The sequence below is a fragment of the Ricinus communis genome, chromosome 4 (genome assembly GCF_019578655.1).
Source record: "Ricinus communis isolate WT05 ecotype wild-type chromosome 4, ASM1957865v1, whole genome shotgun sequence".
NCBI classification, from domain to species: Eukaryota; Viridiplantae; Streptophyta; class Magnoliopsida; order Malpighiales; family Euphorbiaceae; genus Ricinus; species Ricinus communis.
Genome location: NC_063259.1, coordinates 31,013,412 through 31,029,024, shown reverse-complemented (window position 1 = coordinate 31,029,024; position 15,613 = coordinate 31,013,412). Strand labels below are relative to the sequence as shown.

At 36.7% G+C, this 15,613-nt stretch overlaps 2 protein-coding genes and 1 long non-coding RNA gene across 4 annotated transcripts; 2 read left to right on the top strand and 1 right to left on the bottom strand.

Annotated features, from left to right (window-relative positions):
* The first annotated feature begins 102 nt into the window (after positions 1-102).
* LOC8274346 (zinc finger protein CONSTANS-LIKE 16) lies at positions 103-4,000 on the top strand. The gene is made up of 4 exons (XM_002513501.4): positions 103-397; positions 2,054-2,560; positions 3,211-3,357; positions 3,518-4,000. Exons 1-4 carry the CDS (start codon positions 293-295, stop codon positions 3,608-3,610), a joined length of 852 nt encoding a protein of 283 aa, XP_002513547.1. The 5' UTR covers positions 103-292; the 3' UTR covers positions 3,611-4,000.
* Positions 4,001-4,166: 166 nt separating this feature from the next.
* On the bottom strand, positions 4,167-5,660 carry LOC112533893. The gene is made up of 2 exons (XR_003078234.2): positions 5,368-5,660; positions 4,167-5,232 (listed from the first exon to the last, which is right to left on the bottom strand). It is a non-coding gene; the product is annotated as an uncharacterized LOC112533893 (long non-coding RNA).
* A 333-nt stretch (positions 5,661-5,993) lies between these two features.
* On the top strand, positions 5,994-15,116 carry LOC8274348 (histone-lysine N-methyltransferase ATX4). Of its 2 annotated transcripts, XM_015715849.3 has the most exons (23): positions 6,024-7,998; positions 8,106-8,161; positions 8,247-8,460; positions 9,157-9,285; positions 9,391-9,459; positions 9,569-9,637; positions 9,729-9,820; positions 9,911-10,003; positions 10,471-10,606; positions 10,686-10,788; positions 10,898-10,997; positions 11,279-11,403; positions 11,844-11,989; positions 12,481-12,585; positions 12,745-12,809; positions 12,894-13,107; positions 13,382-13,468; positions 13,590-13,646; positions 13,730-13,819; positions 13,972-14,058; positions 14,328-14,402; positions 14,639-14,739; positions 14,819-15,116. In XM_015715849.3, the coding sequence occupies exons 1-23, from the start codon at positions 7,027-7,029 to the stop codon at positions 14,907-14,909; spliced, it is 3,276 nt and encodes a 1,091-aa protein (XP_015571335.2). In that variant the 5' UTR covers positions 6,024-7,026; the 3' UTR covers positions 14,910-15,116. The 2 variants fall into 2 exon arrangements, 1 of the variants encoding a protein (XP_015571335.2); XR_007215510.1 differs by lacking the exons at positions 13,590-13,646; positions 14,328-14,402; positions 14,639-14,739; positions 14,819-15,116 and having other exon boundaries at positions 5,994-7,998; positions 13,382-13,589; positions 13,972-14,030.
* The last annotated feature ends 497 nt before the right edge of the window (positions 15,117-15,613 follow it).

The following is a 15,613-nucleotide window of genomic DNA, read 5'->3' as shown; positions in this document are numbered from 1 at the left end:
ATATTATTACATCATCTCATTTTAATTTTAATAATTAAAACCCCTGATTATTATATATATAAATTCTCTTTCCTCTCAAGTCCCATATTAAATCAATTCAAAGGCCTAAGATAGTAGTACTACTGCCCATTTGCTTGCATTTTGGCTGCTCTGCTCTTTTTTTTTTTTGAGTGTTGCTTATGCTCTGTTTTTGCTCTTGTTTCTCAAGAGGTCATTTCTCTGTTTCTCATAAACAACATCAGATTCTCTCTGGGTTCTCGGAAAACCGAGTGATTGCTATCATCTTATAGAAATGTATGCAGATAGTGGACTTCTGTTTCCCTATTTACAGAATTTCTCTCCTGATATTCAGCAACTTGAAGAGTATTACAACTACCAAAAGACCAATGCTTTAATGGTACTCTTTACTCTGCTCTTTCTCTATATCTATGCTTGTGTGCATGCGATATGCCTTTTCTTTATACTTTCTGCTTATTCTCTTTGTTAGTTTCCTTGATCTACATTTCTTTAGTGGATTTTGAAGTGGGTTTTGGCTAGTTAAGACTTAAGGGATTTCAATTTATGTCTCTATGCAATCGAATATTGTTTTTTTTTTTTTTTCTACTATCTGTTTGGTTCTTGAGAAAAATGGGGTAGAATGACGAGAGTATCTATATTTCCAGTGAAAATCTAACTCAAATATCTTTTCTTGTTTGTTTCTTTAGTTACAGTTTTGATTGAAAGTCAAAATTCAGATTGTCTGGATCTTAATTTATTTTTGTTTTCATGGAATTTGACTCCTTGATTGTATTTGCTATCCTCTACCTCTCTGTTTGATTGATTAGAAAATGGTGGGAAAAGTATAAACTTGGAAGCTTATGTTTAGTTGATTTGGGTTTCCCACAGTTATCTTGTTTCTCAGCATCTCCTGAAAAACCAAATGTCTAAAATGGAAAAAAACCGATGCTCTTTACATTATTGGATCCGGAAGGCATAGAGAAAAAGAGGTATTCTTAAAGGAAAATGATTGCACTGTCTCAAGTTCCGTGTTCTTTTAGCTTTTCTCTATTTCCTCCAATTGCTTGATGTGAATCAATATTTGGGTTTTCTTTTATGTCTATTTTTTTTTTTCCACCCCACTCACTAGTTGATAACATAATAAAAAGTACTTGTTTATTTTTTTGAGGGCAAAAAGAAGGAAAAAGTTGAGGAAGCTTAATAGAGAAAGTATTCTCCACTTGTATTTTATGGGTTTTTCTGCTTCCCCTTTTTATCTTGGGTGGGGAAACTAACTTGGGAAAATAACTGAAATAAAGAGAAAATTACCATTTCTAGAGTTGCTTTAGATCCATGCTTTTGTTAAAAGTGGGTATTTTTTTTGTAATAAGATTATCCTCTTTAACCTTTTCTTGATCTTTATTTGGCCAACTTAAAAGGAACTTGATTCCTTATATATTGGTTGTTACATTTTGTATCTTCATTCTGCCATTTTTCTCAAAGATGACATCAGTTCAGAGTTGAGTGTGTTTTCTAATCTCAGTCGTTCTTGATTCTGCATCATAAAAAAGATTGTCCATCACCTATGATTCTCTTAATAATAGAATTGAACTCACAAAATAGCTTAATCAACTAAGAATACATGGTAGAAGTAGAATTGTGAAATTGAAAGAATATAAGTTAAGCTTTTTGTCCAAGAGTCTGGTGGCTGGTGGGTTGGATTTTAACATATGCTTGCTAATTCATTCATTTAACTTCACTTGATAAGGTATAATGTCAGACTACGATTAGATGCCGTTGGGCCATTAAAGAGGTTAATTTTGCATTGCTCTGGCACTGTCTTAATTTTTAGGTTGTCTTGAGTAAGGAATATATTTACAGCTTGTACCTCTGCAACGTTGCATGCCATCGCTTTCCATTCTCCACATATGTTCTCAGTGACTAAGCTCTTCGTCACAGCTTATTTAAGAATCTCACACTGACAGCTAACCTTAGTTGTTGAAGTTATAGTCAACGTCATATCATACTAACTTTCTTATGTAATGTTAATTACTGGTTTCATTATTGTTTAATGCAGAGCAACATGATTCCAACCTCTACTATATCAGAATATGACCTGGGAGGAGAAGGGGATCTATTCAAGGCTCCAGAACCTATCATTGAAGAGCCACTTATTGGCCTTGATCCCATGACAGCAGCCATTTCAATGATCTCATGCGGGGAAGAAGTCATCTCCTCACAAGGACTGAAGGCGGCAGATATTGAATCAATCCAAACTGAGCCACTTCTGAGTGAGGTTTTCTATGAGTGCAAGAAGGACCTTATGGAAAAAGCAAACATAGAAATACCAGTTTCAGAGATTCTGGACATTAAGATTCCTGTGGTGAGGACTGTTGAAAACCAGATTCAAGGGAACAATTACTTTTCTGATGCACAATTACCAAAAAGTGTCAGCTCAGGATGCTTGAGCTCCTTGGAGTGGGTGCATGGGGCTGCAGTGAAGCCGAATTTTCTGGAATTTTCAGGAATGGATCTTGGAGCTGCTTATGGGATGAGAAGAGCATACAGCGAGGGAGATATAAAGGTTGGACTGAATTACTTTCTATTGCCTTTTCTACTATTATCCTGATTTCATTTCTCTATACCTTTGGAGTTTGTGCCTTTTTGTCCATTTGTTTGGTTTGTGCTCTTGTTTAGAATTTCTTTAGATGGGTTAGGGAGATCCTTTTATGTGTGCAATGATTAGCAGTGGTAAAAATGTTTCTAAATACTTCTAGATAAAGAACTTCAGCAGATTGTAATAGGCTGCTGCTATGAATTTCTCAAGGCAGAGTTATGAAAGGATGAACCTCCCATTCTGCCTCAAATTAATCTTTCGGGGACAGAAACAAACCTTTTGGTTGATAAGATAATTGACTCCGTCCTAGTTTCTCCAACTTCACTATGAAGGCAATTGATTTTTTTGTACCAATTAAAACGTAGACTACAGGGGAGAGCAAAATCAATTTCTTATAAAGGAAATATATGTTGCTCTTATTTTCAATTATATTTCTCTTTTCCTTTTACCGTCTGTCTGGCATAAACCACCAGATTCTACTGGAACATTTCTATGCAATTGAACACAGAGCATGAATTGGCTTTGTGATGGAAGTCTGCGGACTGAGAATTGTTTAGATTCTTCTGGCCATTTCCACAGGATGGGGCTGAGTCATTGATAATGGGTTTTTATGACAGACTCTTGGGAATGAAAATATGAGCCTCATCCAATCTTCCCTTGACCGGCCATTAATTATCAGCAGCTGCATTGCCGAAGGTCGTATGGAAAAGCTTTCGAGGTACAGGAATAAGAAGACAAAGAGGAATTTTGGCAGGAAAATTAAGGTAACAAAGTAATTCTACTGCTTTTGCAGATTTAATTTTCTGCATCAACACGATAACTGAACTACCGTGCTTCTAGATTTGGTCATTTGTTGTCTTTGACTTGCATTGAAATATAGATCACTGGAAACTGGAACGTAAATTCGTGTTATGTCCATTGCAGTATGCTTGCAGGAAGGCTCTTGCAGACAGTCAACCAAGGGTCCGAGGAAGGTTTGCCAAGACTGAAGATTCTGATGTTTACAGGAGGCAATGACTTTAAAGTAATGCAGGAATAACGGAACAGAATGAAGTAGTTTAGTGCGATGCAGTAATGAAAGAAATCAATAGCAGCATAAGTCCGAAGAGTACATTTGATGGAAGCTAAACAAGTGTTGTTAAATAATCCAGAACCCTCCCCAACTCTTGCACAGTAGATGATCTCTTATTTGCTATAATAACCTCCTAAGTAGACGAAACTGGCTGACGTACAGTTGTACATAGGGTTATGTTGAATAAGAAGAGGTAGCAGAAAGCACAAAAATTGTACTTGTTCATATGTATGTTGTGAAATGGCTTTTGGTTGCAGTCTCTCTAGTGATTCTCCTACCATTTCTGATCATGTCACCGTAATATGCTGAAAAGAAAATAATGATATGTTGTTGCCGCTGCTAGGAACCGCATAATTCACAGCTATGTATTGCTCTCCAGTAAGGCTGGTTAGGAAAGGAATAATCATTTGATTTTATCCTGGCTCATGTATCACACTATTCACCAGTCTCTTAATTAAGTAAATTATGCATTCCGGGTAGTCTGTTAACCATTAAAGGCGATTCAATTCAAGTTTTTCCCTTTAGCATAATATACTCTTTAAAATACTAAATTCCAAGAACGAAAAAAGAATCTTCCCTCGTATCTAATGAAACTTTATCCGAATAAGGAAAAAAAGAAAAGGACAAAGAAGGGAAGTCTGGTTTCGCGGCCAAATAAGGCCAGGAACAGCCCTGTTGACTACATTCACTCCCTTCATTGGCACGCACTGCTTTGACCATCTTGCAAAACTGGTCTCTCCGGTACCAATAACCTGGAATTGTAAACTCACTTTCAGTTAGTATAGGATTAAGTCCAATCCGATGAAGACTACTTTGAACAATTATAGATGGTTGCCTAAAACTGCATTCTTATTGGAAAAGAGCTGAATAGGCAGCTTGACAACTCTGATTTTCTGTTGTTGCTGGCTTCTACATCTACATGTGAACCCCACGTGGTTCTCACTCAGGACTAAGTTATTCCGAGTGGACTCTCTGTTTTAAACTACTTGAGCTCATATCTGGTAAGTGCATCAAACCACAAGAGAATTTATGTCGTGATTAAAGAAGTAGAAAACTCCCCAAGATAAAAAAGCATACTTATGTCCTAATTAGGTCAATAAATAAAAATGCCTGTGTACCAGAAACAGAAATCAATGTCTGAACATATTCAAAGTGCCAAGTGACAAAAATTATAGCCACCGGGTTATTCGCTTTTGCTTTTATTCATTATTTCTTCCATTTATATCACCATTTTTTATGGCTTGTTTTTACTTCAACGAAGACAAAAATACCAGTTGTTTTTACTCTTTAGCTTTTGCCTTTCGCCTCCTCCGCCGGCACCACCGCCGGAAGCAAAACACCAGCTCCACTAGGAAAAAGGTTGTGTCTTTTGCCCTTCTTTTGTAATTATTCAATAACCCATTATCATCATCTTCTTCTTTCCTCTTCTCTGTTGCTATAGTACTATTTTCCACTTTTCATGCCCAAATGAAAAACATACTTGCCAAGCAGATCCATCTAAGAACCAAATTGTGTTGCCTGTCTATAACGAAGCGGCATCAAGAGACAAGTGATCTTTCTTTTCCATCTAAGAACGCAAAAAAAAAAAAACATTATTCTCATCTCATAACCACAAATCAAATCTATTCTTTTTTATTAAAAAACATTAAATAGATATTAAATAAAAAACTCGATGAAACTCTTGCAGGCCATGGAACTCAACTGGTCAACGAATTCATTTATCATCCGTCTGCCCAAAGACCCTTCTCATCCCAAAACTCACACCATCATTCGAGCCCAGGTTTATAATTTTTAACTGTTTTTACAACTGGTCTAGCCGCCGTTTGTTTCGGTGGCCGGTTACCGGCTACCGTTTCTTTTTAAGTCAAACTATGTCCCTCCTTATATATATACTTAGGACACCTCAATCTCTACTCTAAGGATTGATCTCTGAACATAACAACGTGGACAGAAAAATGTTGTGCCCACGTACCACAGTTTTGCTAATTAGACCAATTAAACACTTTAACGTTTGTAAGATAAAAACTTTGGAATATGAAAACATATATGAAGAACCTTTTTTTCTTTAAAAAAAAGAAAAAGAAAAATCGAAATTACAATTCGTACCAGTTTTGTGATTTTATAAATGGATGAATAAACTGCCCGAAATACCCCTCCAAGAAAATGGTGGGAAATTTTTATCGGTGTAACCACAGTGGCTCCTTTCTACCAAACAAAATTTAAAACCCATTACATGAGCAACCAATTAAACCAGACAACAACCCCCCACGACAGGGCACCGCCACAGCAACCGCCGTTGCCACACCATCCTAAATATTCTCACTTTTCTTCGAGCGATGATGCCAGCTTGCCATGTATGCATTACGAACTTTCTGGTCAAATCCTTGTCCATCCTGGAGTTGCAGAAACAAATAATGGAAAAAACTATGAACCTAATTATTACATTTACACCACCCTATCGACAGAACAAATTGGAAAAATTAAAAAAAAGGAATTCCCACTTTATTGGAACAGAATTATGCAGCATGAATAGTTCACACCTCAATCCATCAGCATAACAGTTGATAATTCTTCAGTTCTCTGAGAATTGCAGAGACTCAAAATAATAATAAAAACACAAAAATTAACCTAAAAAAAACACGTCAAGCGCAAAGTTAGCCCTGTTGTACCCATTACGCACACCACGTAACCACACCATAATTATTCACTCACTCCGCACAATAACAAGATGGATAGCGCCGACCCCCCTTTCTCTCTCTAAACGAATAAAATTTCGAGAGCGAGAGCTTCTTATTTCAATTCAGTATATACAATTTCTCAAATTTCTTTTTTTTTTATAGGCAGCAGAAGCAGCAGTAGCAGTCACATTACAATTTGTTATATTATTGTATATTGGCAATGAAGTATATCCTTTCTTTCTCTACACTCTGTGAAAGCAGTTAGAAAGAGGAGGAAAATTAAAAGAATAATAATAATAATAATATAGAGAGAGAAAGAGAAAGCGCTCTCCTTGGAAAATTAGATCTCTGTTCTTCCTTCTTTTTGCCTCTCTGCAATTTCGATCTATTTTCTGTAATTTTATTCATTCTCTAGCAACTCTCTCTCTCTCCCCTTTCTTTTTTTAAGAGGCGAATTATACCAAACGTCTCTCTCTTTCTCTGTTATATCGTTTCGATTTGTCTGTTCCTGCAAATTGGCTTTCCCAATTAGGGTTTACGTTAGCTCTTCGAAATTGGGGGGACTTTATAGTCAAATGTCTGAATTACAGCTAAAATTGAATTCATGTGATTTAATTTTATTTGTCTAATTATCTTCTCTCTCGATTAAATTTTTTTTCGATATATATCTATATCTTGAGACAATGATCATCAAGCGTAACTTGAAATCTCAAATGCCGAGTGTAAAACGGTGCAAACTCAGCGACTCAGCTGGCGAAGACGACGAGAACTCCGCTTCAACTCGAAAGAAACGGAAACTAAACGGTTATTATCCTCTCAATCTACTCGGAGAAGTCGCCGCCGGGATAATTCCAGTTGGCCTCCGTGGAATGCTCCGCTCCTCTAATGTTGACTCCGAGAAGGTTTTTGCTACTTCCTGGTGCACAGGAGTTTCTTGCTCCCCTCCTGGTGACGTGGAATCGGAGCGTAAATTTAAAGGTCGAGATTCATCCAGAGCAAATAATATTATTCATAATCGTGGGGCTGAGGTTTCTCGTCCGCCACTTGTACGGACATCTAGAGGGCGGGTTCAGGTATTACCTTCACGGTTTAATGATTCAGTTATTGAGAATTGGAGAAAAGAGAGTAAGCGTGATTGTAGTTTAGATGACGACGATGAAGACGACGACGACGACGACGATTTTCAATGTGATAATAAAAATTTCAGTAGGAAAAATAAAGAGAGAAATAAATTTAGTTTTCGAAAACCGAAAATTTGTACAAGTAATGTTAGAATTGGTGGATGTAAGTCTCGTAAATATGCTACATTGTGTGAGGAAGAAGATGGAGGAGAAGAATTAGGGTTTAAGAAGTACTTGAGCTCATGGAGTACGCTTACTTCATTACACGAGCAATTGGTGGAAGATGACGACAACAAGTGTGCAGTTGTAGAGTTAAGTAGCTTGGATAGGCTAGAGAGGAAAGATGGGTTGTATGGACCAGAGGATTTCTATTCGGGTGATGTAGTGTGGGCTAAGTCGGGGAAGAAGGATCCCTTTTGGCCAGCCTTTGTCATTGATCCAATGACACAAGCACCGGAACTAGTTCTGCGGTCCTGTATACCTGATGCTGCTTGTGTTATGTTTTTCGGTCACTCTGGGAATGAGAATCAAAGGGTAATATTGATAGTTTAATTGTGTTTATGAAGCTTGTGTTGATAGTGTTATTTTGGAAGGATGTGAGTTGTGAGCATTAATTATGCTGCTCTGAGTGATCATTGCAGGATTATGCTTGGGTTAGACGGGGGATGATCTTTCCATTTATGGATTTTGTAGATAGGTATGTTTCTTGTAGTTGTTGATATTGAGTTGAGTTTGCTTGCGTGGGATTTGAGACTTGTTTAACTGAGGTTTTTATTTCATAGGTTCCAGGACCAGGCTGCATTGTTGGAGAGTAAGCCCAGTGATTTCCAGATGGCAATCGAGGAGGCATTTCTGGCAGAACAGGGGTTCACAGAGAAGCTGATGCAGGATATAAACATGGCAGCTGGGAATCCAACATTTGACGAGTCTGCTTATAGATGGCTTCAAGAAGCTACTGGCTCAAACCAAGATCAGGAGTTTTACTCTCCAAACCAGGCAAGTTTTCTTAGTACTTTTCTCAATCACTTCTTCCTAAACATACCTACTTCTCTTCTTGTTTCCTTTCTGTTAAAGCTACTCATGCAAGGATTTGTTCTGTGACATCTGGTCTGATGGCAGTCGACTTTACCAAGTTAGCAAAATAGAACTTAGAATTACATGAATACCATATACGGAATTTCTAGATTTGATTTTGTGGTTTAAACATTATGCTTCTTTGGTGACTGAAGAATAGAATGTTAGAGAGGCCAGTCTCATTGTTACTTCTTACAAATCTTTGAGATTGTGGGGGGAACCTGGAAGCAGTCAGAGCTAGATACATTGGAACTTAAAAGCAGTGCAGGAATTCTGTTGAAACATATTCTAGAAGACACTTCTCCCCTCTCCGCTTTGGGAATTTGTTCCTAAAACTAACTCATTTAAGACTGAAGCCAATAAAAGATGCTTGGCTTCTATATTCGTTCTTGTACTTTTTCCCACTCTTCCTTTTGGAACATGCCCCTGCTATTTGTACCTTTGGTAATTCATTGGTTGGGGTGCTGCGCAACAAATCTTGCTTAGTAAACTGGTAGTGCCTTTTGTCTTAATTTTCTTCTGACGAGGAAACCTATGACAGCATAAACAATAAAATTTTAAATTCTTTTTTTTTTTTTTTTTGTCTTTCTGAATCATAAGCTTTATTATCTGGTGCAGGAAATATTGGGAAACCATAAAGCCATGCGTCCCTGTGAAGGCTGTGGTGTAAGCCTGCCTTTTAAATTGTCAAAGAAGATGAAATCTTCGATTACTGGAGGCCAGTTCTTGTGCAAAACATGTGCCAAGGTACCATGGCTTAGCGTTTAGTGGTATTAATTCTTTTCTGCTATATTGAAAAAAAATTCTGTGTTGTTTCTTCATTTTAAAGAAGTGCATGAATTTCTGCTGCAGTTAACAAAATTAAAACATTACTGTGGTATATGCAAGAAGATTTGGAATCATTCAGACAGTGGAAGCTGGGTGAGGCAAACTACAAGTTATTCTAGAGCCGTGGTTCATTTAATTTTCCAAAATATGACGTCCCTTTGTTATTGTTATTTATTTTTATTCTGGACTTCTTTGCTATTAGGTGCGTTGTGATGGTTGTAAAGTTTGGGTCCATGCTGAGTGTGACAAAATTTCCAACAGCCGTTTTAAGGTCTATCCATGGCACTCAACATTTTCATGTCACTATTCTATTGCATGAATTAAAGTTTCTGACTCTCCTAACTTATTGATTCTTCTTGAAGGATCTGGGCGCTACTGATTATTACTGCCCTGCTTGTAAAGCAAAATTTAGTTTTGAATTGTCTGATTCAGAGAAAGGGCAGCCAAAATCCAAGTAAGCTGGTTGCTTTATATGTTCTTACAAAATATTAAATTGTGGAATTCTGTTTCCTTTATGGATTTATATCTGATTTTTTTCTTACAGATTGAACAAAAGTAATGGTCAACCAGCACTGCCTAATAAAGTTACTGTCATATGTTCAGGGGTAGAAGGCATATATTTCCCAAGCCTTCACCTGTAAGCAAAACTATAACTTCCAAAGCACATGAATTAATCTTTTATACTTTTCTTTTATTGCTGCCCTTGTGCTGATCGTTTCATTAGGTCATTAGGTTATACCCATGTTTAGTCAATTCATTTATTAGTTACTCAACATTTGTGGTAGGTTACATCCATGTTATGGAAGTGTAAAGAAATAGAGTTGTCCTTTTATAATTACTGTATCACATGCAAACCATTGATCTGTTTGTTAGGTAGAAATGGTGATAGAGTCGGCTAATTTGAGAGAAGGACCTTGATACCATGTCATGTTTTTCTTTCCCACATATTTGTGCATATAAACATAGAGAACCGTTATCCTCCATAATTTGTTTATATCATCGATGTCTACTTTATACACAGACTAGAGAATATTTTTTATTTGTCCATTTTTTCCTATTCAAGTCTTTTCCAGTTCATTTATGTATGTATCTTCTCCTTTCAAGGGTTGTCTGCAAATGTGGGTACTGTGGGCCAGAAAAACAAGCACTTAGTGAATGGGAACGCCATACAGGTGCTAAAATTAAAAATTGGAGGACCAGTATTAAGGTGAAAGGTTCCATGCTGCCACTAGAACAATGGGTTTGTGCGCCATCCCTCTGGTTATTGTGCATGTCTCTTTAAAGTTCATACTTCCATTTCTTCTTTTTTGACTTTGCAGATGATGCAGTTAGCAGAGTTGCACGCACGTGCTGTTTCTACAAAACCTCCAAAGCGAGCTTCCATTAAAGAGCGAAAGCAGAAGTTGCTTGCATTTTTGCAAGGCATAAGTCTTTTCTGACATAGCATATTGCATTCTGATTATTGTCTTATCCTCTTTTGTTTCATCTGAATTTCTCTTGAATGAACTTATTGTCACTATTTTCACCACAGAAAAATATGAACCTGTTTATGCAAAGTGGACTACAGAACGTTGTGCAGTATGTAGATGGGTTGAAGACTGGGACTATAACAAAATTATCATCTGCAATAGGTATTGCAAGTATTATCAATAGGGAAGGCTTTTCATCTAAGTTTACGGTTTTATTATAGACGTGATACTTTGTTAACCTACACAATTTCTGGTATGAAGGACAATGAGATACGATGTGTTGCTGATAGGAAAAATATTGACATTTAAGCAACTAGGTGACCTTAGTTTAAACTGCTTATAACAATTCTCTTGCATACTTGCGCTCCTTGGACAGATATTTGTGTGGGTTGGAGATAGATTTAAATTGTGTAATTCAACTTATTTACTTCTACATCTGTCAGGTGTCAGATAGCAGTTCATCAAGAATGCTATGGAGCAAGGAATGTGCAGGACTTCACTTCCTGGGTTTGTAAAGCATGTGAAACACCTGATGTTAAGCGGGAATGTTGCCTTTGCCCAGTGAAAGGTTGGTTGTTTTGTTCATTTATAATACTGACAATTTTCTTTTTGTAATAGGATGGAAAATTCTTACTACAACAAGAATATATGTTTATAGGCCATGTCACACAGCCAGTAAATCATATTTACTCATAGTCGTCAAATGTTGGATCTCTTTTTATTGAATTTCAGGTTCAATGCTAATTATCAAGACAAATGATTGCTTAACAATTATAGGACAATTGATGCTTGAATTGTTGAACAATTATATCTCATGATCTCATGTATAATCATACCTCTCCTCTCCATAATGTGGTTTAGGAGCTCCTGGCCAGGGGTTTCTTTTCTATTGGTTGTCAGATATGCATTACTACCAAGCATGGATTTTTAATACATTCACAAAAAATTATATAACTGGTTGTCTTCTTGCCTTTAGTTCTCATCATACTTAATTTTCTGAATTATTAGGTGGTGCTCTAAAGCCGACTGATGTTGAGACATTATGGGTTCATGTTACATGTGCTTGGTTTCAGCCTGAAGTATCCTTTGCAAGTGATGAAAAGATGGAGCCTGCTCTTGGTATCTTAAGCATCCCATCAAATTCTTTTGTAAAGGTAGAGTATTCATTTTAATCATCACTGGTTTACAGCTTTGAAGTTTAATTCACTCAAGGTTCAAATTTATATACACTAGTACATCTCCTGTATGATATTAAAGTGTTATTCTAATGGACACAATAAACTGTGGTGCATAAATTGAAGGTGGTGATTCTGCAAGCTATAATTTTGGCCCTTTTTTCTTGTCTTGGTTTCAAGTTCTCTTTGCCTCTTAATTCTTTAGAGAATGAAAGAAAAAAGAGAGATTCTCTAAGTATATTTTTATTTCATTAAATTAGCTGTATGATAGAAGTAACTTCCCCATAAGTTCTTACAATAGCCTATGAGTATATTTATATGCAACATGCCATTATCAGTTGTAAGCTCTGTTTTCTTTTTGCAATCTCCATTTTCATGTTCAGATGCATCATTTAGGTTATTAACTCTTTTGCATTAGATCAGAATTTATTATGCATTCTGATTTTTTTTTAAACTGCCACGAACTTCAGATTTGTGTCATTTGTAAGCAAATTCACGGTTCCTGCACTCAGTGTAGCAAGTGTTCCACTTATTACCATGCAATGTGTGCTTCAAGGGCAGGATATCGCATGGAGGTAAGTTAACTTATTCCTCATATGCAATTCCTGATGCTACAGCTGTTGTGCTTTCTTATAAAATTAATGTGCTAGTTATCTTCTGGTAAATGCTTCGCATTGATAGGTTCTTCCAAATCTTGGCAATTTTTAATTGTTTATCTGTCATTTAACCTATAGTTGCACTGCTTGGAGAAAAATGGGAGGCAGACTACAAAAATGGTTTCTTATTGTGCATATCACAGGTACAGAGTTCTCATATGCGACGAGGAAGTTTATCACTCCCTTTAACTCATATGCATTTGCTCACGATTGTCTTTCTGCTATAGGGCTCCAAATCCAGACACAGTTTTGATCATACAGACTCCTGTTGGGGTGTTTTCTGCCAAAAGTCTTGTTCAAAATAAGAAGAGGGCTGGTACAAGGTTAATTTCATCCAGCAGAGTGAAACTTGAAGAGTTGTCAACAGAAGAAACTACTGAGGCTGAGCCACTCTCTGCTGCAAGGTGTCGGGTCTTTAAAAGAGTAAGCAACAATAAGAAGGTACCTCCTGAACTTCTTTCTCAAACTAATTGGGGTTAGCAGAGGTCTCTTTCAAGCATCAAAAGAAAATGTATGGATCCTGTTAACTGATCCACTTGACAGTTAATGTTATATTCTTGATGTACATTCTCGACCTGCTTCGCGTAGACTTATATATGTAACAGATATATGTCTTTCTCTAAAGTTTCTATCCTATCTTATAAAATTATCTCATCATCCAAAGTTTTTTTTTAAGATCGAGCATTTAATTTACTCTTTTTTTTTTATTTGCTAGAGAACTGAAGAAGAAGCCATTTCTCACCGATTGACAGGACCTTGCAATCATCCTTTAGGCATAATACAAAGTTTGAATGCATTCAGAGTAAAGATACTGTCTTCTACACCTTTTCAGTATTATATGAGATTGTTATCTTTTATTGATGTGGAGCTCAAGGGTAACCAATCTAGTATCAACATTGATGGTCATCTTCTTTTGGCACCAGGTAGTTGAGGAGCCCAAAAGTTTTTCTTCTTTCAGGGAAAGGCTTTACCACTTGCAGGCAAATCTGAATTCATTCTCTCTTTCCTTAACTATTACTTTCTATGTGTTCTAACTTCTTATCAATTGTGCACATGACCTCAGAGAACTGAAAATGATCGAGTTTGCTTTGGTAGATCTGGGATTCATGGGTGGGGCCTTTTTGCACGAAGGAACATTCAAGAAGGAGAAATGGTATGTTAAATCTGTTAACTGAGATATGATCCTGCCTGCATTTGTCTGGGTGGGGGATTTTGGCATGTTATTTTGCTTCATTGAACCAAGTGCGCATGAAAGTCTATTTATGTCTCTATAGGTGATATTAATAAGCATGTGCTCTTTACCAGGTCCTTGAATACCGTGGTGAACAGGTCAGACGCAGCATTGCAGATCTTAGGGAGGCACGCTACCGATTAGAAGGAAAAGATTGCTATGTGAGTTACCATTTCTCCTTTACTCTTTCTAATATGCAAGTGTCTCTAGTTAAATTTAATATGGCTGCATTAGGGAAAATTTTAAGAGTTGCTGTTTTTTTTTTGGTGGTAAATATTGACGAGTTTTCTTAGTTGAACTTGCTTGTCGATCTTTCCTCCCATTTTATCCCTTATGGTATCTAATTTATCTTCAGTTTTTCTCTTTCTTTTGTCCTTCCTCCTGCCTCCTTCAATTTGAGATTAAACTGTCATATGGCTTTCTTGTACAGCTTTTCAAGATAAGTGAAGAAGTAGTGGTAGATGCCACTGACAAAGGAAACATAGCACGCCTAATAAACCATTCAGTAAGTCATTGTTGTCTAACCTAAAATTTTTCTATATCTTCATGCATTCTGCTTCTGTAGTGATGCATGTCTGTTTGTTGATCAAATTTGGAAATTGTTACTTGGTATCCTCAAATCACGTGGAATATGGCACTCTGCAATGTGTGGCTAATAAAGTTTTCCAGCTCCTTTATAGTTACAGCACATTATAACTTATTTTGTTATCATAAAATTCTTAATATACATCTTTGCTACAGTGTATGCCAAATTGCTATGCAAGGATCATGAGTGTTGGTGATGATGAAAGTCGCATTGTCCTAATTGCTAAGACTAATGTATCTGCTGGAGATGAGTTAACGTATGTCTGTCTCTCTAGTTTTCTGGAGTTCATTTTTATATTAATTCTTAAATTTACCATCACTCCGCATTGCTGGCAGGTACGATTACTTGTTTGATCCTGACGAGCCTGATGAATTTAAAGTTCCCTGTTTATGTAAAGCTCCAAATTGTCGGCAATTCATGAATTAGGTTATACACACAGCACAGCCATTGTTTCTCCACAAGGAGCACTAACCCAAACCCATGCATAAGGGATCTCACAATCATACACAGTTTGTAATTTTTTCCAAAAAGGAAAATGTATTTTTTTTTTTTTTGGCATCCCTTCCAACAATTTTTGAGCTCAATAAAAGTTATAGGTTTTGCCTGGTGTTTTGCTTCAGGCATTTGTGTAAATCTGTTGAATTACCTTTTTCATTTTCTTATAATTGAAAGCTAATCCATTTGCATATTGAATTAGGGTTTGTTCATAAGAAAGTTATGCACTAGCCTCTACATTGAAATGGCTTGATTAAGCATTGCTTCATCATATGAGATTTAGAAGTTTCATTTTTATTGGGTATTTGCCCGTGAAAATTGATGTTACAGAAGATAAACAACAGATAAAATGAAAAACCACTACTCATTTACGTGACTAAAACAAAAAGAAATAACAATTACGATGAAATAAAAAATCGAGTCATGCACGAGCGACGTCATGGAAGGCCAGGAACCCTTAGCTGTTTAAAAGGTAACAAACTATGCCCTCAGGAACGCAACAGTGTGGAAAGAATGTGCAGAATCGGCTGGGTCATGCATGTCCACTCATAGCTCTTAATTAGTATTGAATTTTAATAGCAATTAGAGACAGGGAGACTGTTGGATTCTTGATTGTTGTTCTGGAATCAGATGCT